General features: G+C 50.7%; 1 protein-coding gene across 1 annotated transcript; it reads right to left on the bottom strand.

Annotated features, from left to right (window-relative positions):
* On the bottom strand, nt 1-23,636 carry LOC143956648 (fermitin family homolog 2-like; the record flags this gene model as incomplete). The annotated part of the gene is made up of 4 exons (XM_077466838.1): nt 1-237; nt 7,361-7,381; nt 19,717-19,938; nt 23,530-23,636. Coding segments are annotated over 4 exons (572 nt in total), but the record flags the coding sequence as incomplete, so codon positions are not given.
* Between the last annotated feature and the right edge of the window lie 781 nt (nt 23,637-24,417).

The raw sequence follows: 24,417 nt of genomic DNA, 5'->3' as shown, positions 1-24,417 counted from the left end.
GAATTTCTCGGCCACTTACCTGCAAAGGCAGATTTTTTGATAAACGCATTCAATAAAATGTAACATTTTAACATTGCGGCTCACAAAGCCGCCTCCCCCGCCACAGACTGACCTGGCGATGAAGTGGGTCATGCCGAACTCCGGCAAGGATTGCCAGGCTTGGATAAACCTCATTTTTGCTTCTATGAGACTCATCTGGGCGACGTTCTGATGAGCTTCCAGAATCCGGGCCGTGATCTGCGGAGAAACGAAGATTTATCAGATCAGAAATATCACAAAACGGATTTCACAGTCTAACAGAGAAAGCGGGGGAGGGGTGACTGAAATACACACAGGACACCAAGAGGATCGAATCGGCTTTTATATCAGATTTATAACACACACCGGACTGAACACCCGGACTGAACACCCGGACTGAACACCCGGACTGAACACCCGGACTGAACACCTGGAGAATTTCTCATACAGGTGCGCCGGATAAAGTGGAACGCCAGACAAAGGAATTACCTGCAGAGATAGTTGCGTTGCTGTTGGGCCGGTCATGTGATTTACATATTGGCGTCACACTGCAGAGCCAGGAAGGGGACGGGTGAAACTTCACCGTACTAGAAGACCTCCAAAACATTCCGGTGTATACCACCCCCCCTACACCCCCTGTCTACACCCTCCAATGGCAGCCTCCCATAATGTACAGCCTAGTCTACGGAATGAAGGGACGGACATGACACATAGCGGTCTATGGAATGAAGGGACGGACATGACACATAGCGGTCTATGGAATGAAGGGACGGACATGACACACGGCGGTCTATGGAATGAAGGGACGGACATGACACGCCGGTCTACGGAATGAAGGGACGGACATGACACATAGCGGTCTATGGAATGAAGGGACGGACATGACACGGCGGTCTATGGAATGAAGGGACGGACATGACACGGCGGTCTATGGAATGAAGGGACGGACATGACACATAGCGGTCTATGGAATGAAGGGACGGACATGACACATAGCGGTCTATGGAATGAAGGGACGGACATGACACATAGCGGTCTATGGAATGAAGGGACGGACATGACACATAGCGGTCTATGGAATGAAGGGACGGACATGACACATAGCGGTCTATGGAATGAAGGGACGGACATGACACATAGCGGTCTATGGAATGAAGGGACGGACATGACACATAGCGGTCTATGGAATGAAGGGACGGACATGACACATAGCGGTCTATGGAATGAAGGGACGGACATGACACACGGCGGTCTATGGAATGAAGGGACGGACATGACACGCCGGTCTACGGAATGAAGGGACGGACATGACACATAGCGGTCTATGGAATGAAGGGACGGACATGACACGGCGGTCTATGGAATGAAGGGACGGACATGACACATAGCGGTCTATGGAATGAAGGGACGGACATGACACATAGCGGTCTATGGAATGAAGGGACGGACATGACACATAGCGGTCTATGGAATGAAGGGACGGACATGACACATAGCGGTCTATGGAATGAAGGGACGGACATGACACATAGCGGTCTATGGAATGAAGGGACGGACATGACACATAGCGGTCTATGGAATGAAGGGACGGACATGACACATAGCGGTCTATGGAATGAAGGGACGGACATGACACATAGCGGTCTATGGAATGAAGGACGGACATGACACATAGCGGTCTATGGAATGAAGGGACGGACATGACACATAGCGGTCTATGGAATGAAGGGACGGACATGACACGGCGGTCTATGGAATGAAGGGACGGACATGACACGGCGGTCTATGGAATGAAGGGACGGACATGACACATAGCGGTCTATGGAATGAAGGGACGGACATGACACATAGCGGTCTATGGAATGAAGGGACGGACATGACACATAGCGGTCTATGGAATGAAGGGACGGACATGACACATAGCGGTCTATGGAATGAAGGGACGGACATGACACATAGCGGTCTATGGAATGAAGGGACGGACATGACACATAGCGGTCTATGGAATGAAGGGACGGACATGACACATAGCGGTCTATGGAATGAAGGGACGGACATGACACATAGCGGTCTATGGAATGAAGGGACGGACATGACACATAGCGGTCTATGGAATGAAGGGACGGACATGACACACGGCGGTCTATGGAATGAAGGGACGGACATGACACGCCGGTCTACGGAATGAAGGGACGGACATGACACATAGCGGTCTATGGAATGAAGGGACGGACATGACACGGCGGTCTATGGAATGAAGGGACGGACATGACACATAGCGGTCTATGGAATGAAGGGACGGACATGACACATAGCGGTCTATGGAATGAAGGGACGGACATGACACATAGCGGTCTATGGAATGAAGGGACGGACATGACACATAGCGGTCTATGGAATGAAGGGACGGACATGACACATAGCGGTCTATGGAATGAAGGGACGGACATGACACATAGCGGTCTATGGAATGAAGGGACGGACATGACACATAGCGGTCTATGGAATGAAGGGACGGACATGACACATAGCGGTCTATGGAATGAAGGGACGGACATGACACATAGCGGTCTATGGAATGAAGGGACGGACATGACACATAGCGGTCTATGGAATGAAGGGACGGACATGACACGGCGGTCTATGGAATGAAGGGACGGACATGACACATAGCGGTCTATGGAATGAAGGGACGGACATGACACATAGCGGTCTATGGAATGAAGGGACGGACATGACACATAGCGGTCTATGGAATGAAGGGACGGACATGACACATAGCGGTCTATGGAATGAAGGGACGGACATGACACATAGCGGTCTATGGAATGAAGGGACGGACATGACACATAGCGGTCTATGGAATGAAGGGACGGACATGACACATAGCGGTCTATGGAATGAAGGGACGGACATGACACATAGCGGTCTATGGAATGAAGGGACGGACATGACACATAGCGGTCTATGGAATGAAGGGACGGACATGACACGGCGGTCTATGGAATGAAGGGACGGACATGACACGGCGGTCTATGGAATGAAGGGACGGACATGACACGGCGGTCTATGGAATGAAGGGACGGACATGACACGGCGGTCTATGGAATGAAGGGACGGACATGACACGGCGGTCTATGGAATGAAGGGACGGACATGACACGGCGGTCTATGGAATGAAGGGACGGACATGACACACGGCGGTCGATGGAATGAAGGGACGGACATGACACACGGCGGTCGATGGAATGAAGGGACGGACATGACACACGGCGGTCGATGGAATGAAGGGACGGACATGACACACGGCGGTCTATGGAATGAAGGGACGGACATGACACACGGCGGTCTATGGAATGAAGGGACGGACATGACACGGCGGTCTATGGAATGAAGGGACGGACATGACACGGCGGTCTATGGAATGAAGGGACGGACATGACACACGGCGGTCTATGGAATGAAGGGACGGACATGACACACGGCGGTCTATGGAATGAAGGGACGGACATGACACACGGCGGTCTATGGAATGAAGGGACGGACATGACACGGCGGTCTATGGAATGAAGGGACGGACATGACACGGCGGTCTATGGAATGAAGGGACGGACATGACACGGCGGTCTATGGAATGAAGGGACGGACATGACACGGCGGTCTATGGAATGAAGGGACGGACATGACACGGCGGTCTATGGAATGAAGGGACGGACATGACACGACGGTCTATGGAATGAAGGGACGGACATGACACACGGCGGTCGATGGAATGAAGGGACGGACATGACACACGGCGGTCTATGGAATGAAGGGACGGACATGACACACAGCGGTCTATGGAATGAAGGGACGGACATGACACATAGCGGTCTATGGAATGAAGGGACGGACATGACACATAGCGGTCTATGGAATGAAGGGACGGACATGACACATAGCGGTCTATGGAATGAAGGGACGGACATGACACATAGCGGTCTATGGAATGAAGGGACGGACATGACACATAGCGGTCTATGGAATGAAGGGACGGACATGACACATAGCGGTCTATGGAATGAAGGGACGGACATGACACATAGCGGTCTATGGAATGAAGGGACGGACATGACACGGCGGTCTATGGAATGAAGGGACGGACATGACACGGCGGTCTATGGAATGAAGGGACGGACATGACACGGCGGTCTATGGAATGAAGGGACGGACATGACACATAGCGGTCTATGGAATGAAGGGACGGACATGACACATAGCGGTCTATGGAATGAAGGGACGGACATGACACATAGCGGTCTATGGAATGAAGGGACGGACATGACACATAGCGGTCTATGGAATGAAGGGACGGACATGACACATAGCGGTCTATGGAATGAAGGGACGGACATGACACATAGCGGTCTATGGAATGAAGGGACGGACATGACACATAGCGGTCTATGGAATGAAGGGACGGACATGACACATAGCGGTCTATGGAATGAAGGGACGGACATGACACATAGCGGTCTATGGAATGAAGGGACGGACATGACACGGCGGTCTATGGAATGAAGGGACGGACATGACACGGCGGTCTATGGAATGAAGGGACGGACATGACACGGCGGTCTATGGAATGAAGGGACGGACATGACACGGCGGTCTATGGAATGAAGGGACGGACATGACACGGCGGTCTATGGAATGAAGGGACGGACATGACACGGCGGTCTATGGAATGAAGGGACGGACATGACACACGGCGGTCTATGGAATGAAGGGACGGACATGACACACGGCGGTCTATGGAATGAAGGGACGGACATGACACACGGCGGTCGATGGAATGAAGGGACGGACATGACACACGGCGGTCGATGGAATGAAGGGACGGACATGACACACGGCGGTCTATGGAATGAAGGGACGGACATGACACGCGGTCTATGGAATGAAGGGACGGACATGACACACGGTCTATGGAATGAAGGGACGGACATGACACACGGCGGTCGATGGAATGAAGGGACGGACATGACACACAGCGGTCTATGGAATGAAGGGACGGACATGACACACGGCGGTCTATGGAATGAAGGGACGGACATGACACATAGCGGTCTATGGAATGAAGGGACGGACATGACACGGTCTATGGAATGAAGGGACGGACATGACACATAGCGGTCTATGGAATGAAGGGACGGACATGACACACGGTCTATGGAATGAAGGGACGGACATGACACACGGTCTATGGAATGAAGGGACGGACATGACACACGGCGGTCTATGGAATGAAGGGACGGACATGACACACGGCGGTCTATGGAATGAAGGGACGGACATGACACACGGCGGTCTATGGAATGAAGGGACGGACATGACACACGGCGGTCTATGGAATGAAGGGACGGACATGACACGGCGGTCTATGGAATGAAGGGACGGACATGACACACGGCGGTCTATGGAATGAAGGGACGGACATGACACACGGCGGTCTATGGAATGAAGGGACGGACATGACACAGGTCTATGGAATGAAGGGACGGACATGACACATAGCGGTCTATGGAATGAAGGGACGGACATGACACACGGTCTATGGAATGAAGGGACGGACATGACACACGGTCTATGGAATGAAGGGACGGACATGACACACGGCGGTCGATGGAATGAAGGGACGGACATGACACGCGGTCTATGGAATGAAGGGACGGACATGACACACGGCGGTCGATGGAATGAAGGGACGGACATGACACACGGCGGTCGATGGAATGAAGGGACGGACATGACACACGGCGGTCTATGGAATGAAGGGACGGACATGACACATAGCGGTTTATGGAATGAAGGGACGGACATGACACACGGTCTATGGAATGAAGGGACGGACATGACACACGGCGGTCTATGGAATGAAGGGACGGACATGACACGGCGGTCTTATCTCGGTACCTCCGCAGACCTCGCACGGATCCTCCTGACGTGACAAACATTCCAATCACAGAACGGGTCATCGCCTCCATACCAGACGACACGCATTCCGCAGATCGCGCCCGGAACAGCCACACCCAGCGAATATCCCGACTTCTGCCAGTCCTGGGAGGTGAACCCCGTATTCCGCCCCCCGCATACCCAGTCTGAGGGCCCTCTACCACCAAAACACGTGGCAATGACCCCCCTCCCCCCATGTGCTGCACTGCCGTTCACAGAGAACACAACACACTGCGAGCGTTTCACAGTGTGCATTAGAAGCTGCAGGAAGTCAGATAGAGCCCCGCCTTATTTTCTGCCTGGACGACATCCAGCATCATCTAGATCTTTCCTCCCCAGCCTGACTGTCTCCACCCCTTTCATTCATTGGATTTCAGTTCTTTCAATCATGGAGGCGCAGGATCACAAGTGGGCGTTACCTATGCAAATACATCCTGCCTAGGAACACCCACTCCTCCAGGCCGTCACCCACCCAAGAAATTAAAATATTTGCATAACTCCTCCCCACTGCTTGCACCAGGACTGAGGGCTCTGTAGATGAGTACTGAGGCGGGGGGAGGGGCTGTGATGTTTTCAGGAAGCCATGTACAGCCCCCCCCACCCCCACCAGCCATGATCTGCCTGCATTGCATAGAGAAGCGCAGAGACCCGGTGATGTCACTGGGTGGAAAATAAGGAATGTCACGAAAATGGTTTTATTTAGGAATGTTGATGGGGGGGGGGGGGGGGGCAGAGAAGGGCTTATAGCAGATGAAACTTTAGATTTAGGTATTTTATGGGAGGTCTTGAAGGATTTTAAGCTGCGGCACCTAATTAAATCGTAAAGCACAAAAAAATGTACTTAGGAAAAAAAAAGTGAAGTGATAGTTGTGATGGAAACATTTAGTGAAAAGGGGAAGTCGGGAAGACTTTTTGAACGCAATGTGAAATCGCCCCCCCCGGGATCCGGCATTTATTTGTGACCTCTGTGACCCCAGGCGGCTTTTCATTGGTCAAACCTTTCCTTCCACAATGACATAACCGGTGCCACGTGTAACCCCTCCTTCCGGCTGACACCATCATTGTGATGTCACTGATCAGCAGGTGTGAGCCGCAGGACTTTGAACTGTCACCTTTCATTTGTGGTGGGGAACAGAAACATTTACAGTACGGGGGACGCTTTCTGAAGCCTATTTTACTTTTGTCTGGAGTTCCACTTTAACATCAAATCTGTGAAAAACAGAAAAAAACAAAACAAAAACAAAACGCACAACATCACAGGAAGGGAAGGGAAGGGAAGGGAAGGGAAGGGAAGGGAAGGGAAGGCAACATACTAAAAACACAGTTCTGTTGTGAAGATTAAACTTACCAAATCTCTTACATAGCCTGGCTGTGGATGGCAATGCCGAGAAATGGAAGGAGGGAGATGGAGGAGGGGATGGGGGAAGGCAGAGAGGGGGGAAGGAGGAAGGAGGAAGGCAGAGAAGGGGGGGGAAGGGGGAAGGCAGAGAAGGGGGGGGAAGGAGGAAGGCAGAGAAGGGGGGGAAGGGGGAAGGAGGAAGGCAGAGAAGGGGGGGAAGGAGGAAGGAGGAAGGCAGAGAAGGGGGGGAAGGAGGAAGGGGGAAAGCAGAGAAGGGGGAAGGAGGAAGGAGGAAGGCAGAGAAGGGGGGGAAGGGGGAAGGCAGAGAAGGGGGGGGAAGGGGGAAGGCAGAGAAGGGGGGGGAAGGGGGAAGGGGGGAAGGAGGAAGGCAGAGAAGGGGGGGAAGGAGGAAGGCAGAGAAGGGGGGGAAGGAGGAAGGGGGAAGGCAGAGAAGGGGGGGGGAAGGGGGAAGGCAGAGAAGGGGGGGGGGGAAGGGGGAAGGGGGAAGGGGGGGGAAGGAGGAAGGCAGAGAAGGGGGGGAAGGGGGAAGGGGGGAAGGAGGAAGGCAGAGAAGGGGGGAAGGAGGAAGGCAGAGAAGGGGGGAAGGAGGAAGGCAGAGAAGGGGGGAAGGAGGAAGGCAGAGAAGGGGGGAAGGAGGGAGGCAGAGAAGGGGGGAAGGAGGAAGGCAGAGAAGGGGGGAAGGAGGAAGGCAGAGAAGGGGGGAAGGAGGAAGGCAGAGAAGGGGGGAAGGGGGGAAGGAGGAAGGCAGAGAAGGGGGGAAGGGGGGAAGGAGGAAGGCAGAGAAGGGGGGAAGGGGGGAAGGAGGAAGGCAGAGAAGGGGGAAGGGGGGAGGAGGAAGGCAGAGAAGGGGGGAAGGGGGAAGGAGGAAGGCAGAGAAGGGGGGAAGGAGGAAGGCAGAGAAGGGGGGAAGGGGGAAGGCAGAGAAGGGGGGAAGGGGGAAGGCAGAGAAGGGGGGAAGGGGGGGAAGGAGGAAGGCAGAGAAGGGGGAAGGCAGAGAAGGGGGGGGGGAAGGAGGAAGGCAGAGAAGGGGGGGGGAAGGAGGAAGGCAGAGAAGGGGGGGGGAAGGAGGAAGGCAGAGAAGGGGGGGGGGAAGGAGGAAGGCAGAGAAGGGGGGGGGGGAAGGAGGAAGGCAGAGAAGGGGGGAAGGGGGAAGGCAGAGAAGGGGGGAAGGGGGGGAAGGAGGAAGGCAGAGAAGGGGGAAGGCAGAGAAGGGGGGGGGGGGAAGGAGGAAGGCAGAGAAGGGGGGGGGAAGGAGGAAGGCAGAGAAGGGGGGGGGGAAGGAGGAAGGCAGAGAAGGGGGGGGGAAGGAGGAAGGCAGAGAAGGGGGGGGGGAAGGAGGAAGGCAGAGAACGAAGAAGGCAGAGAACGAAGAAGGCAGAGAACGAAGAAGGCAGAGAACGAAGAAGAACGGAGGAAGAGGAGGAGGAGGAGGAGGAGGAGGAGGAGGAGGAGGAGGAGGAAGAAGAGGAGGAGGAGGAGGAGGAGGGAGGAAGAAAGGAGGAGGAAGAGGAAGAGGAAAAAGGAGAAGAGGGTAGAGATGGGGGACAAAACAAAAAGAGCAAATGAGATTTATGGCAAACAAGCAAAAGAAAGTTCTGCAGATCTTCCCAGAGCAGAAGTCCAGCCAAAGCATGCAAATGACCTTTGAGACAAAATAAAAACATAGAAAAAGCCGAGTGACAGCAAAGTGAGAGGTGGAGGCAGCGGTGGAGGATGCAGCACACCTATACAGTCACGCAATACAAAGCATTGCCAGTGTGACCCCCGGGTCCACATCCACAGAATACAAAAATCACATTAATAATTCCAACACGGCCCGACCTGCAGGAACGGGACCTTAAAGTGCATTTCCACCATTGCAGACACATCGGGAGAACACCAACTGCAGATATTTCTTACATCTCCCCAATTGCCACAGAATAACTTAAAAAAATGTTATCTTAAAATTCTCCCTTAATCTTCAAAGAGGCGCCAGGCAAGGGTGCCCGCTATTGCCCCTTTCACTTTGGCGATAGAACCCCCCCTGGCCAGGGCCATTTCAGAAGATGTTATTAAAAGGGCAGTGCAAAGGTCCGGGTGAATTTAAACTCTTGTACCCGGACAACTTATTATTCTTAACCAATTCCCTAACCGCACGACCCAATGTGTCCCTCTGAATACACAATGCAGACATTCAGAACAATAGAAGCCGTCTAGAGGTTGCTCTGTATAAATCTGCTACAATGGAACTAGAAAGGTCATTTTTCTCAGGTTCGCTGTGTGAATTGGAACACAAGAAGCACTTAGTGGGGGAATTCCACAAATTTGACCACAAAAGGTGGAAATGCACTAAAATATTACATTGCAGAATGGAAGGTATATTAGGGCTCTTCTGTAATAAAGGTCCCCTGCAGCTGCATTGCGTCTCTCTGGGCTCCCCCAGCCCCCCACTGCAGACAGTCTCTCAGTCTATGGCAGGCTGCGGCTGGATGCTGTACCAAGTGGTACCTGCAGCCGGATGCTGTATTAAAGTGGTTGTAAACCCTTACACACCACTTTTACCTACAGGTAAGACTATAATGAGGCCTAGAACAAAGCTCACCTGTAGGTACCGTGAATATTTCTCAAAAACTTGCACCGTTTGGGAGATATGCACTGTATCGGCACATGCGCACTGAAAAAACGGCTTGTTTTCCTCAGCTGCTGCGCCGTTACCAGCGGCTACCTGCCGCATGCTTGGGAGTGACACCATCGCGGCTCCGGCCAATCACAGCGCGCGATACCCAGAAATAAACTCCGGGAGACATGCCGCCGCCCACATCAGCGCACCGGGTACAGCTCCGGGGGCTTGGATCTAAGGTACGCATTTCATAATGAGCTAGTATACTATGCATACTAGCTCATTACGCCTTGGTCTTGCAGGGTTTTTTTTTTCCTCGTGGGTTTACAACCACTTTAAAAAGTAGTGCCGGCCTTTAGAGCCCATTCGAGGCCGAAAGTCTGAGGATGCAGCATTCAGCTCCATCCAACCACAGCCTGCCATAAGCTAGGACAGGCTACCTGCAGTAGGGCTGGATGGTGCACCTGTCCCTTCTGGGTGCACAGTGCAGCTGGATGGGCCCCCCCCCCCCCATGTGCAAGGGGCCAAAAACTTCTTATTTTCTGCCTTGCAATGTCCTTTACACTGATGCACACCTCAGTGTACAATCTGCCAGGTGTCGGGATGGGTTAGCACTTGTGCATATTCACAGGAGTCGCATCATTATGGCCGGCCAGGAGTCGCATCATTATGGCCGGCCAATCCAGGCAGCCCAAAACCCATCCACAGAAGAAGCCAGGATGCAGACGGGATGCAGACCTCACATCAATGGCGTTGAGGTATTTGTGGGCCTTACTGGTAGACAGGCCGCCATACGTATGGAAACCTCTGCAGAGATAACCGGCGGTGATGAGGCAGCTCACCGATGCCGGTAATGCTGCACAGAAAAGGGGCACCCCTGCGCCATTCAGCGCATTGCCCCGCCCACGTGCGCCTCATTTTCACTAGTTCTACAGCGATCCCATCAGCTGCAATTTCTTTTTGCTTCTTTATAACTGAAGTTTGCACAAACTAACTGGGAAAAAAAATAAAAAAATAGGTTACAAGGCCAACTGATATTTATCTATCTCGGCATTTGCTCTGTGTTGACGGTGCCCGATATATAGGAGGGAATTATCTGTATGTGGGGAACTTTTACAGAAAAAAGGTGGGAAAAGTACAAATCTTGAAAGTAAAAAAATAGTATGTGGCGCTACCTAAAATTACTAAACTCATAAATAATGCTCAAAATTAAATATACAATAATTCACATCGATAAAATATGTGCAATCAATTATACATAAATATACCTCATAACTTGATCTGTGCAAAAAACTGATAACAATGTGCAAAACCCTCAATAAAAAATGTGCAAAACCCTCAATAAAAATGTGCAAAACCCTCAATAAAAATGTGCAAAACCCTCAATAAAAATGTGCAAAACCCTCAATAAAAAATGTGCAAAACCCTCAATAAAAAATGTGCAAAACCCTCAATAAAAAATGTGCAAAACCCTCAATAAAATGTGCAAAATGCTGAATGATAAATAATGTGCAAAAGGCATATAAAGTGCAAAAAATTCTTCAAATATATCCGTGTATCACAATAATAAAGTGATGTAATAAGGAAATAAAGTTCTTATTGCAAAGTCCCCAAAGAACTGTATTTCCTTATTAGATCACTTTATTATTGTGATACACGGATATATTTGAAGAATTTTTTGCACTTTATATGCCTTTTGCACATTATTTATCATTCAGTATTTTGCACATTGTTGTCAGTTTATTTGACACAGATTAAGTCAGGCATGTCCAAAGTCCGGCCCGCGGGCCAATCGCGGCCCGCAGTCCGGTTTTGAACGGCCCGCCTGGTGTGCTGCGGGATCAGGGCTGTCAAATGAGCCGATCCCCGGCACTGTGTGAAGCTCCGTCGGCTTCAAAAGTGAAAGTAAAGTGCAGAGGAGTGTGCTGTGCTCTCTGCTTCCCCCTACAGTGCAGTACCCGGCTGAATGAGGAAATGGAATGGAAAGGTACTGTACTACTAGCTAGATTCGTTTTAAAAAGGCTTTATTTATGTGTATGTGTGTGTGTGTGCATGTGTGTCTGTATGTGTGCATGTGTGTCTGTATGTATATGTGTGCATGTGTGTCTGTATGTATATGTGTGCATGTGTGTCTGTATGTATATGTGTGCATGTGTGTCTGTATGTATATGTGTGCATGTGTGTCTGTATGTATATGTGTGCATGTCTGTCTGTCTGTCTGTCTGTCTGTCTGTATGTGCATGTGTGTCTGTATGTGTGTGTGTGCATGTCTGTATGTATGTATGTGTGTGCATGTCTGTCTGTATGCATGTGTGTGCATGTCTGTCTGTATGCATGTGTGTGCATGTCTGTCTGTATGCATGTGTGTGCATGTGTGTCTGTATGTATGTATGTATGTGTGTATGTGTGCATGTGTGTCTGTATGTATGTGTGTCTGTGCATGTGTGTGCATGTCTGTATGTATGTGTGTGCATGTGTGTCTATATATGTGTGTGTGTGTGCATGTCTGTCTGTATGTATGTATGTATGTATGTGTGTGTGCATGTCTGTCTGTATGTATGTATGTATGTATGTATGTATGTATGTATGTATGTGTGTGCATGTATGTATGTATGTGTGTGCATGTATGTATGTATGTGTGTGCATGTGTGTATGTATGTGTGTGCATGTGTGTCTGTATGTGTGCGTGTGTCTGTATGTGTGCATGTGTGTCTGTATGTGTGCATGTGTGTCTGTATGTGTGCATGTGTGTCTGTATGTGTGCATGTGTGTCTGTATGTGTGCATGTGTGTCTGTATGTGTGCATGTGTGTCTGTATGTGTGCATGTGTGTCTGTATGTGTGCATGTGTGTCTGTATGTGTGCATGTGTGTCTGTATGTGTGCATGTGTGTCTGTATGTGTGCATGTGTGTCTGTATGTATATGTGTGCATGTCTGTCTGTATGTATATGTGTGCATGTCTGTCTGTATGTATATGTGTGCATGTCTGTCTGTATGTATGTGCATGTCTGTCTGTATGTATGTGCATGTCTGTCTGTATGTGCATGTCTGTCTGTATGTATGTGCATGTCTGTCTGTATGTATGTGCATGTCTGTCTGTATGTATGTGCATGTCTGTCTGTATGTATGTGCATGTCTGTCTGTATGTATGTGCATGTCTGTCTGTATGTATGTGCATGTCTGTCTGTATGTATGTGCATGTCTGTCTGTATGTATGTGCATGTCTGTCTGTATGTGTGTGTGTGCATGTCTGTATGTATGTATGTGCATGTGTGTCTGTATGCATGTGTGTGCATGTGTGTATGTGTGTATGTATGTATGTATGTATGTGTGCATGTGTGTATGTGTGTGTGTGCATGTGTGTGTGTATGTGTGTGTGTGCATGTGTGTCTGTATGTATGTGTGTCTGTATGTATGTGTGTCTGTGCATGTGTGTGCATGTCTGTATGTATGTGTGTGCATGTGTGTCTATATGTGTGTGTGCATGTCTGTCTGTATGTATGTATGTATGTATGTATGTATGTGTGTGTGGGTGTGTGTATGTGTGTCTGTATGTGCATGTGTGTATGTGTGTGTGTGTGTGTCTGTGCATGTATGATTGCATGTGTGTGTGTGTCCATGTATGTCTGTATGTATGCGTATGTGCATGTGTGTCTGTATGTATGTGCGTGTATGTCTGTCTGTATGTGTGTGCATGTATGTGTGTTTGTATGTGTGTGCAGCATGTGTGTCTGTATGTATCTGTGTGTGTGTGTGTGTGTGTGTGTGTGTGTGTGTGTGTGTGTGTGTGTGTGTGTGTGTGTGTGTGTGTGTGTGTGTGTGTGTGTGTGTATGTATGTCTGTATGTGCGTGTATGTATGTGCGTGTATGTCTGTATGTATGTATGTGTGTGCATGTGTCTGTATGTGTGTGTGTGCATGTGTCTGTATGTGTGTGTGTGCATGTGTCTGTATGTATGTAAGTATATGCATGTGTCTGTATGTGTATGCATGTGTCTGTATGTGTGTATGTCTGTGTGTATGTGTATGCATGTGTGTTACTTTTAATCCAGACCCCCCCCCCCCCATTCTTGTACCATCAGAACTGCTTTTGTGGTGCTTGTGTGTGTGATAGCAGCCAGGACTGCTGCTCCTCTGAAAAGCAATCCATATACAGATCGCTTTTCAGAGGCATTTGAAAGGTGGTAAAGAGGCATTATGTTGCCTCCTCACCACCTGTTTTAAGCCCGTAAATGTAGCATCACTATACCGCAACTGTGCAGTCTACACAGTTGCGGGGTAGTTGCAGTGCAGGCCCATTCACGCTGAGCATACCTCCAGCTGCAGCCACAGCATGTGTACACCCCCAGCTGCTCCCTCTGCAGCTAGAGGGGGAGAAGTTGGGGGTGGTAAAAACAGCTTAACCATGTAGTTTTACTGCCCCTCCAATAAGCCCTTGGTTCACATCTGCATGGCTGCATGCTGTGTGTAGGGCAGCCCATGCATTTCAATGGGCTTCCATACACACAAAAATGCAGGGAAAGAAGTCCCAGAGCTTTTTTTTTTTTTTTAATTGCGCTGCACCAAAAGCACCCCATGTTTCCAATGTGTGGGGTACCATTAAGACTTAACGGTACCCCTAAAGAACAGAGCATTCGTCTGTGTGCCAGGCAAACGAGCGCAACAAAGGCACGAGAATTTTTGTTGGGCCAGGTATGAGTGCTCGAATGACCGAATTTTAATGGTTCAAAGAATGTCAGGCAAAATGGTCGGCCCTCACACATGTTCACTTCATCGAATCTGGCCCTCTTTGAAAAAAGTTTGGACACCCCTGGATTAAGTTATGAGGTATATTTATGTATAATTGATTGCACATATTTTATCGATGTGAATTATTGTATATTTATTTAATTTTGAGCATTATTTATGAGTTTAGTCATTTAGGTAGCGCCACATACTATTTTTACATTTATTTTAATGGTGCAGAGATCACTTTTATATGTTGGCCGCTTCCCTTATTTAATGGTTATTATTAGTGACTATTTAGGTAGGTTAGTCGGGGGGGTTGTGCACATTAGTACCCTTTCCTCCCCGCCCCATACAAATCTTGAAAGTTTCAGTGAAAATGACTTTCAGGGCTCACTGACACTTGGAGGTTGTGGCAACAAGCGTTAGCAAAAGTGCATTTCCGCGACTCACCTGCTCTATGTGGGGTGCTACTCATTGTAAACGGCACCCCCCATGCATTGTAGAGCGGAGCTCACCCTGTGCATGGTGGTGGGGTGTGCTGCACCTCGCAATAACGGTCATACATGCGTTTTTTTTCAGCCGACGTGGTGCGCTGGCAGCCGATTCATAATAAAAAGGGGGTGCCATAACGCAGCACTCGTCAACACACGCTGCAACCCGCGCGCATTAATGCATTGCAACAGTCCACTAAAATGTGAATCAGCCCTCAGCAAAAAAACGTAATAATCTGAAAATCGCATGGAAGGAAGATGGAGTTTCGCGAGGTTTTCCACGTATTTCATGGCGGTCGCGATTGCATGAGACGGCCAGATGACATTTCTCACTGGTAACATGCAGATCACATTCCACACATTCTCTCTCTCCCCCCCCCCCCCCCCACGCCACGGCACATCCTGCCTTTACAGCAGCTTCATGTCATGAGACTCTGAGGGACAGAACCGTCCCATGTGACCTCCATATGAGCCGCTTCCTGGAGGCCTGCTTCCGAAATATTAACCCTTTCCAGGAGGCTTCGCTGGCCTGCTTGTAATTCACAGTTCAAGACAGTCCACGGCGGACTCTAACCAAAACGGGAAACCTTGAGTTGGTAGAACGATGGAATATATTCTATACTGAAAAAAAACGTTATTAGCTTGGGACTTCAGCTTTGTAGATGTTCCCCATGTGCCTGGGCAAATGCTATGCTTCAGTGTCATGGCTGCTGGTGAACGCCCTCAGAGATGTAGCCCCCCCTGCTTATACCAGTCACTCCCATGCTTCACATGCAGACCAGACATACACTATATGGGCAGACGTCTGTGCCTACCCAGGGGCGTTGCTAGGTCTGCAAAAGATCTGGGGCTAGAGCCCATAGCAGTGGTCACCAACCTTTTTGCAGGTCCGGGTGGGGGGGGGTTCACGCCTGTGGTAAGCCATATTTTGCGGGCAATGGCTGGTCTTGGTGCTTCAATCATCATGGCACCATGACCGATCTGGTGTCAGGGCGATTAAAGCGCATTTTGTTTCTATTGTTGCATTCTAATATATAACGAAGTGGTTCAACTCACCATAATGCAGAATCAGTGGGAGCCCTGGACGTGTCACTTGCTTTACCTCCTGCCACCAGATGCAACGTGTCACTTGCCACCATGGCCTGCCCCCAGATGTGGATTGTCGCTCGCCACTTTCACCTGGCAGCAGATGCGGATTATCACATCTCCTGCCACCATTTGCAGATTGTCACTTGCCACGTCACCGCGCCACCAGATGTGGGTTGTCACTTGCCACGTCACCAAATTTGCATTGACGCTGCATTGGTGGCAGGCTGGCAGCACTGGTCCATTTAGTGAGGGCAGGAGAGCGTTGATGCGGGGCCCGCCGCACCTCTGACATTGAAGCAAGGGGGGTCTGGCTGCAAAGTGGAGCTCCACCAACGACAGGAAGCCCGTGACCTCCACTCCACCATGCTGTGAGGGGAGCGGAGAGAGATGTCATCTCTGCTTGTCCACCCGCTCACTTCTCTCCTCCACCTGTCTCATGCAGCCAGTCCAAGCGCCACAGCAGCCACGGCTGTGACCCGCTGGTTAGGCAGGGACCATGCGGCAAGAGACTCGGGGCTATGGGCCCCAGATTTGAGACTATAGCCCCAATAGCCACCCCCTAGCAACGCCCCTGAGCCTACCTACAAAAATGGAGTTCAGGTGTTTCCAGAGAAGGGTCCTGGCAATCCTCCATCAAAGACAATTGTGCTCCTCCAACCTTATGGTAAGAGTTCAGGGAAGACCCTTTTCTGTTCCACCATGACTGTGCCCCCCCGTGTACAAAGCCAGCTCCATAAAGACATGGTGTGACCAGTTTGACGTGGAGGAACAAATGTCCTGCACAGAGCCCTGACCTCAACCCTACCGATCACCTTTGGGATGGATTGGAAGGCTGGGGGTGAAGCAGGTCTTCCCGCCCATCATCAGTCATATCCTTGGAAGTTCATGACTAAATAATGGTCATAGGATCACCCCACTCCAAACTGATACACTCTATATCCTAAAAATGTGACTATTCCTAGATTAGAACCCCCGACCTCAAACCAACGGAACACTTTGGGGATGAAGTGGGTTGTGAGCCAGGTCTTCTCATCAACCATCAGTACCTGACCCCACAAATGTTCCCTTTGGCTGACTGGATACAAATTTCCACAGACATACTACCAATTTTGTGGGTTGCCTTTCCAGAAGAGTAGAGCCATCTCCATAAAGACATCGTTTGACCAGTTTGGTGTGGAGGAACTCGAGTGACCTGCACAGAGCCCTGACCTCTTCCCCACTGATCACCTTCGGAGTGAGAAAGTCTTCCCAGAAGAGATGAGGATAGCATAGGTGTAGACACAGCAGACACCTCAGAACGCTATACAAGAGCTGGTGTGGGATGGGCAGAGGTGCTACCCAGTCCCCCATTAGTAGGCATACAACCAAAAACAAAAAAGCCCGAAAACATACCAAGTAAAATTTATAAATAATTTTTTGAATGCATATTTAAAAACCAACATGTGATACAGAAAGAAAAAAAAAATTATATTAAATGTCATTACCCGCCCATATACAGAAATTTTCTGACTACTAAAGAGAGTCATCCATACTTCTTCAGTAGGTCAGGAGTGTCATCAATTGAAAGCGGAAAATATTTAACTTTATATGTTACATGCTTGGCCTTCCTCTTTTTTTAGTTACTTACTTGCATTTTTGACCTCCATCTGTGCTTCTCCCAAAAGAAGCGAGACTCTTCTCGCGAAACGCGTCGAGACCCTAGCACAGCTATTCCAGACTACTGACAGTCATCTTTGTGACACATCCAGGTCTCATGGAAAGGTCGATTACATGAATGAAAAAAATTTACCAATATAAAACGACATTTAAATATATATTTTTTTTTCTTTCTGTATCACGTTTTTAAATATGCGTTGAATAAATCATTTATACAATTTTACTTGGTGCGTTTTGAGGCGTGACCTTTAAAAGTCCCATGGGAATTTTTTTTTAATTTTGTTGTTGTGTGCACACTTCAGAACACGGCTATCATATTTAGTACACAGACTGCGTTTTCCAATGGCCGACACGACCAAAATTCTTGAAGAAAGGGGATCCCCAATTCTCCGATGGCCATAATTTAGGGTAAAACACAAATAAAGTGATAATTGCTCTCCAAAGCAACTCGAGTTTCCAAGACTTTCCGTTCATGCATGATGTTCCTCAACTACCACTACAATCTCAACCCTACCGAACCCCTTTGGGGTGAATTGGAATTGTGATTTGGTTGTGAGCCGGGTCTTCACAGCCAACATCAGCACCTGACCTCACAAAACTGCCACCAGAATTGTGGAGGATGGAAGAGCCACAGAGGGAGCAACTCCATACCAAAGACCATCGTTTTGGAATGAGATGTCCAGCAATCTCATATTAGGTGTGATGTCCACAGATGTTTGGCCCTGCAGTGTGTCAGCACCCCCCCCCCCCCCTTAACAGCACCTGCCTGCCCTTCCTTTACTCCCCAGCCCTTTCTGCTTAGGTCAGGAACCCCCAAAAAAATATGGATGTGGAGGAGCATGTGACTTCTCATGACTGCACTGGCCAATCGGAGCGGCGGTCACAATAGGTGGTCCATAGCCTGTAAGCTACAACTCCGTTCTCCTTGCCTTTTGGTTTCAGCAGCTAAGCAGAGTAGTAATGGGGGCGAAAGGAAGGCCAAATATAGGGTCCTTGGGAGGGGGGCATTAAAGTGACTTTGTGGCTTTGCTGTACATGAGCAAAGACCAGATTTCCTTTATCAGATACTTAAAGGAAATCTGGTCTTTGCTCATGTACAGCAAAGCAATAAGGCCACTTTAATGCCCCCCTCCCAAGGACCTTATAGTTGGCCTTCTTTTCGCCCCCATTACTACTCTGCTTAGCTGCTGAAACCAAAAAGGCAAGGAGAAAGGAGTTGTAGCTTACAGGCTATGGACCACCTATTGTGACCCCCGCTCCGATTGGCCAGTGCAGTCATGAGAAGTCACATGCTCCTCCACGTCCATATTTTTTTGGGGGTTCCTGACCTAAGCAGAAAGGGCCGGGGAGTAAAGGAAGGGCAGGCAGGTGCTGTTAAGGGGGGGGGGGCTACTATTTGAGGGGGTAAAGGGCAGCAAATTAAAGTAACCTGTTGCTTTGTCCTGTATATTCAAAAACGCAGAATCACGTCAAGAACAATCATAATGGTGTTCCCTCACACACCTAACATATACAGCATTTACCTAGAAGTTCCTTTTCATCTTCAAAAGGCTTTTTACATGTTTCCCCCCCAATCTTTACCTGAGGCCCCCCATTATTCCTCTTATAGCAGCGAGGGCAGGGAACTCCTCCAGGGCCCCCCGTGCTGTTCCTGCATAACTGCCAAAAGCAGCACCGGAAGCTCCCTAAACACCCCAAGCCCTCTGCCGTGGTGCAAAGCAAAACCAGCCACCAGTGTCCAGGCAACCCCCATGGCAGAAGGTTGGTGGGAATTGGCAGTACCTGTTTGTTCTTGTATTTCTTCAGATAACGGGGCGAGACGACGCACTCCGGGTTGATGTCAGAGTTGACCTGGTCGGGAATGAACTGAGGGTCCGGGTTTAGGTGCTGCATCTTCAAGAAGGACAAGATGTTCTGGACCTCCAGGTTGTAGGAACTGTCCGCCATGGTCTTCCCCTTGGATGCCAATCTGCAGGCTGCCATCCAGTGAGCATATTGCTTCTCCTGCAAGATGGGAAGAAAGAAGAGCGAGTATGAATGCGAGCCTTTCCCTGGAAGAACATTAGACACATTCCTGCCTGGAAAACACAAATGTAACCACTTAAGATCTTGAGTTGATAATAAAAGTATAATATTAACAATATACATTTCATTTATAGATTATAGGTGCCGCCATCTTGGATGGAATGCAAAAGGACTCAAAAAGGTCACTCAAGTGACCCTGTGCAGCAGGGGTCTCCAAACTCTCTCAACAAAAGGGCCAGTTTATTTTTCTTCAGACATTTGAGGGACCAAACTGTAGCCAGTGGTAGTGGAAATTTTCCTCGCATCAGTGAGTAAACATCACCACATTTGGCATCCATTGGGAGGAATCGCGCCCCCACTGCTGGCATCATTGGGAGGAATCGCGCCCCCACTGCTGGCATCATTGGGAGGAATCGCGCCCCCACTGCTGGCATCATTGAGAGGAATCGCGCCCCCACTGCTGGCAGCATTGAGAGGAATCGCGCCCCCACTGCTGGCAGCATTGGGAGGAATCGCGCCCCCACTGCTGGCAGCATTGGGAGGAATCGCGCCCCCACTGCTGGCAGCATTGGGAGGAATCGCGCCCCCACTGCTGGCAGCATTGGGAGGAATCGCGCCCCCACTGCTGGCAGCATTGGGAGGAATCGCGCCCCCACTGCTGGCAGCATTGGGAGGAATCGCGCCCCCACTGCTGGCAGCATTGGGAGGAATCGCGCCCCCACTGCTGGCAGCATTGGGAGGAATCGCGCCCCCACTGCTGGCAGCATTGGGAGGAATCGCGCCCCCACTGCTGGCAGCATTGGGAGGAATCGCGCCCCCACTGCTGGCAGCATTGGGAGGAATCGCGCCCCCACTGCTGGCAGCATTGGGAGGAATCGCGCCCCCACTGCTGGCAGCATTGGGAGGAATCGCGCCCCCACTGCTGGCAGCATTGGGAGGAATCGCGCCCCCACTGCTGGCAGCATTGGGAGGAATCGCGCCCCCACTGCTGGCAGCATTGGGAGGAATCGCGCCCCCACTGCTGGCAGCATTGGGAGGAATCGCGCCCCCACTTCTGGCAGCATTGGGAGGAATCGCGCCCCCACTGCTGGCAGCATTGGGAGGAATCGCGCCCCCACTGCTGGCAGCATTGGGAGGAATCGCGCCCCCACTGCTGGCAGCATTGGGAGGAATCGCGCCCCCACTGCTGGCAGCATTGGGAGGAATCGCGCCCCCACTGCTGGCAGCATTGGGAGGAATCGCGCCCCCACTGCTGGCAGCATTGGGAGGAATCGCGCCCCCACTGCTGGCAGCATTGGGAGGAATCGCGCCCCCACTGCTGGCAGCATTGGGAGGAATCGCGCCCCCACTGCTGGCAGCATTGGGAGGAATCGCGCCCCCACTGCTGGCAGCATTGGGAGGAATCGCGCCCCCACTGCTGGCAGCATTGGGAGGAATCGCGCCCCCACTGCTGGCAGCATTGGGAGGAATAGCGCCCCACTGCTGGCATCATTGGGAGGAATAGCGCCCCACTGCTGGCATCATTGGGAGGAATAGCGCCCCACTGCTGGCATCATTGGGAGGAATAGCGCCCCACTGCTGGCATCATTGGGAGGAATAGCGCCCCACTGCTGGCATCATTGGGAGGAATAGCGCCCCACTGCTGGCATCATTGGGAGGAATAGCGCCCCACTGCTGGCATCATTGGGAGGAATAGCGCCCCACTGCTGGCATCATTGGGAGGAATAGCGCCCCACTGCTGGCATCATTGGGAGGAATAGCGCCCCACTGCTGGCATCATTGGGAGGAATAGCGCCCCACTGCTGGCATCATTGGGAGGAATAGCGCCCCACTGCTGGCATCATTGGGAGGAATAGCGCCCCACTGCTGGCATCATTGGGAGGAATAGCGCCCCACTGCTGGCATCATTGGGAGGAATAGCGCCCCACTGCTGGCATCATTGGGAGGAATAGCGCCCCACTGCTGGCATCATTGGGAGGAATAGCGCCCCACTGCTGGCATCATTGGGAGGAATAGCGCCCCACTGCTGGCATCATTGGGAGGAATAGCGCCCCACTGCTGGCATCATTGGGAGGAATAGCGCCCCACTGTTGGCATCATTGGGAGGAATAGCGCCCCACTGCTGGCATCATTGGGAGGAATAGCGCCCCACTGTTGGCATCATTGGGAGGAATAGCGCCCCACTGTTGGCATCATTGGGAGGAATAGCGCCCCACTGTTGGCATCATTGGGAGGAATAGCGCCCCACTGTTGGCATCATTGGGAGGAATAGCGCCCCACTGTTGGCATCATTGGGAGGAATAGCGCCCCACTGTTGGCATCATTGGGAGGAATAGCGCCCCACTGTTGGCATCATTGGGAGGAATAGCGCCCCACTGTTGGCATCATTGGGAGGAATAGCGCCCCACTGTTGGCATCATTGGGAGGAATAGCGCCCCACTGTTGGCATCATTGGGAGGAATAGCGCCCCACTGTTGGCATCATTGGGAGGAATAGCGCCCCACTGTTGGCATCATTGGGAGGAATAGCGCCCCACTGTTGGCATCATTGGGAGGAATAGCGCCCCACTGTTGGCATCATTGGGAGGAATAGCGCCCCACTGTTGGCATCATTGGGAGGAATAGCGCCCCACTGTTGGCATCATTGGGAGGAATAGCGCCCCACTGTTGGCATCATTGGGAGGAATAGCGCCCCACTGTTGGCATCATTGGGAGGAATAGCGCCCCACTGTTGGCATCATTGGGAGGAATAGCGCCCCACTGTTGGCATCATTGGGAGGAATAGCGCCCCACTGTTGGCATCATTGGGAGGAATAGCGCCCCACTGTTGGCATCATTGGGAGGAATAGCGCCCCACTGTTGGCATCATTGGGAGGAATAGCGCCCCACTGTTGGCATCATTGGGAGGAATAGCGCCCCACTGTTGGCATCATTGGGAGGAATAGCGCCCCACTGTTGGCATCATTGGGAGGAATAGCGCCCCACTGTTGGTGTCAGTAGGCAGAGTCTCATATCGATGGGAGGAATAAGGCCCCAAGTGCCAGATAAAGGCGAGCAAAGGGCCGCAAGTTGGAGACCACTGCACTACAGTATTCCCCTTCCCTGGTTGCTACAGCGCGAGGTGAGGGGAGGGTGAAACAGCTGGGCCAGCACAGACAGTAATTAGGCACTCCCAGAGGAAGAAGTGGCTACAATGTGGAAAGTGGAGGGGGGTGGGCAAGGAAATGCACTCTTCCTGGAGTCTAACTAGCGAGTTCAGAGGCACATTGCAAATTAAATGAAGAAAATAATTGAGGCAAAACAATGCAAGCATTTAAAAAACACGTCATTTCTCTGCACTCCAGCCTGCGATTTCTTAGGATGGTCACAGTGTCTCTTTAGAGTATTGAAGCCAGAGGCTTAACATGACAGCCAAGCAACCGGCACATACAGAAAGAGAAGTGATCAATGGCAGGCTCCAGGTTCCTCCTAGGCTCCGTTCACACCTTGGGGATCCCGCCCACCGTTCAGAACGCCCGGGTGTGAACGGCGCCTTAGACACAGAAAGGAGGCGGCGATTCCGGCGTCTTACATTGTCACAGCGCAGCCAGATCTCGTTCATTCCTTCGGCCACCGGGATGAGGAGCTTAATGATGAACTTCTGTCCGGAAATGTTGACATCGGGAGTCACTTCACAGCCTGGAGATACAAATCCAAAAGTTTAAATCGCTCATGTTGTGTGCTCAGTGATCGGCCAATATATATATATATATATATATATATATATCTATCTATCTATATATCTATATATCTATATATATGAACAAAATGTATCCAATGGGATCAGATTTACTGAACATTGTAACCTATAACATCCACCCAATGAAAACCAACTGCCATCGAATAAAACAAAACGTTTAAAATGATCTCCACACAACTTCGGTTATTTGAGAGTTTTTGAGCGATTTAAAAGCGCATTACAAGGGCAACTTCCATCTCCTCGACCTCCATTCATCAAATCTCTCACATTGGCCGGTAAGTAAGGTACGGGGAACTAAAGGGTGGCAGGGGCTTTACGCCTGCGCTGCTCTTCTAAGCTGAGAAAATGGAGAAGGTGCTGCTTCAAATTTACAGCAGTGCAAACCTTTTTATTAATTCGGATTCCGTGCTGTGTCCGTGACAGACACTGTACAGACCGATTCGGCTGCATACTCCCATCCCCCCCAACTAGCTCAGTCCGGAGTCCGGGGGGGGGGGGGGGGGAGTAGTGTTGGTGTTAAAGCTGTATCAGCAGGAATGGGCCAAGATTCAAAGATTCAAAATCATCATGCTTGGGCAGGCTGGTTGTACCAAAGTTGTTCGATCAACTTGGGTACAACCAGCCTGGCGCTAGCAATAATCACTGTGTTCTCCCGGCATGGGCAGATTCCCCCGCCCACCCCTCTGCTGGGAGAACACAATAGCTCCATGCAAAGTATTC

Source organism: Lithobates pipiens, unplaced genomic scaffold (genome assembly GCF_037356315.1).
Source record: "Lithobates pipiens isolate NorthernLeopardFrog02 unplaced genomic scaffold, aLitPip1_a1.2 Scaffold_393, whole genome shotgun sequence".
NCBI classification, from domain to species: Eukaryota; Metazoa; Chordata; class Amphibia; order Anura; family Ranidae; genus Lithobates; species Lithobates pipiens.
Note: the sequence above shows the minus strand (reverse complement) of the source record. Positions and strands in the feature narration are given on the sequence as shown.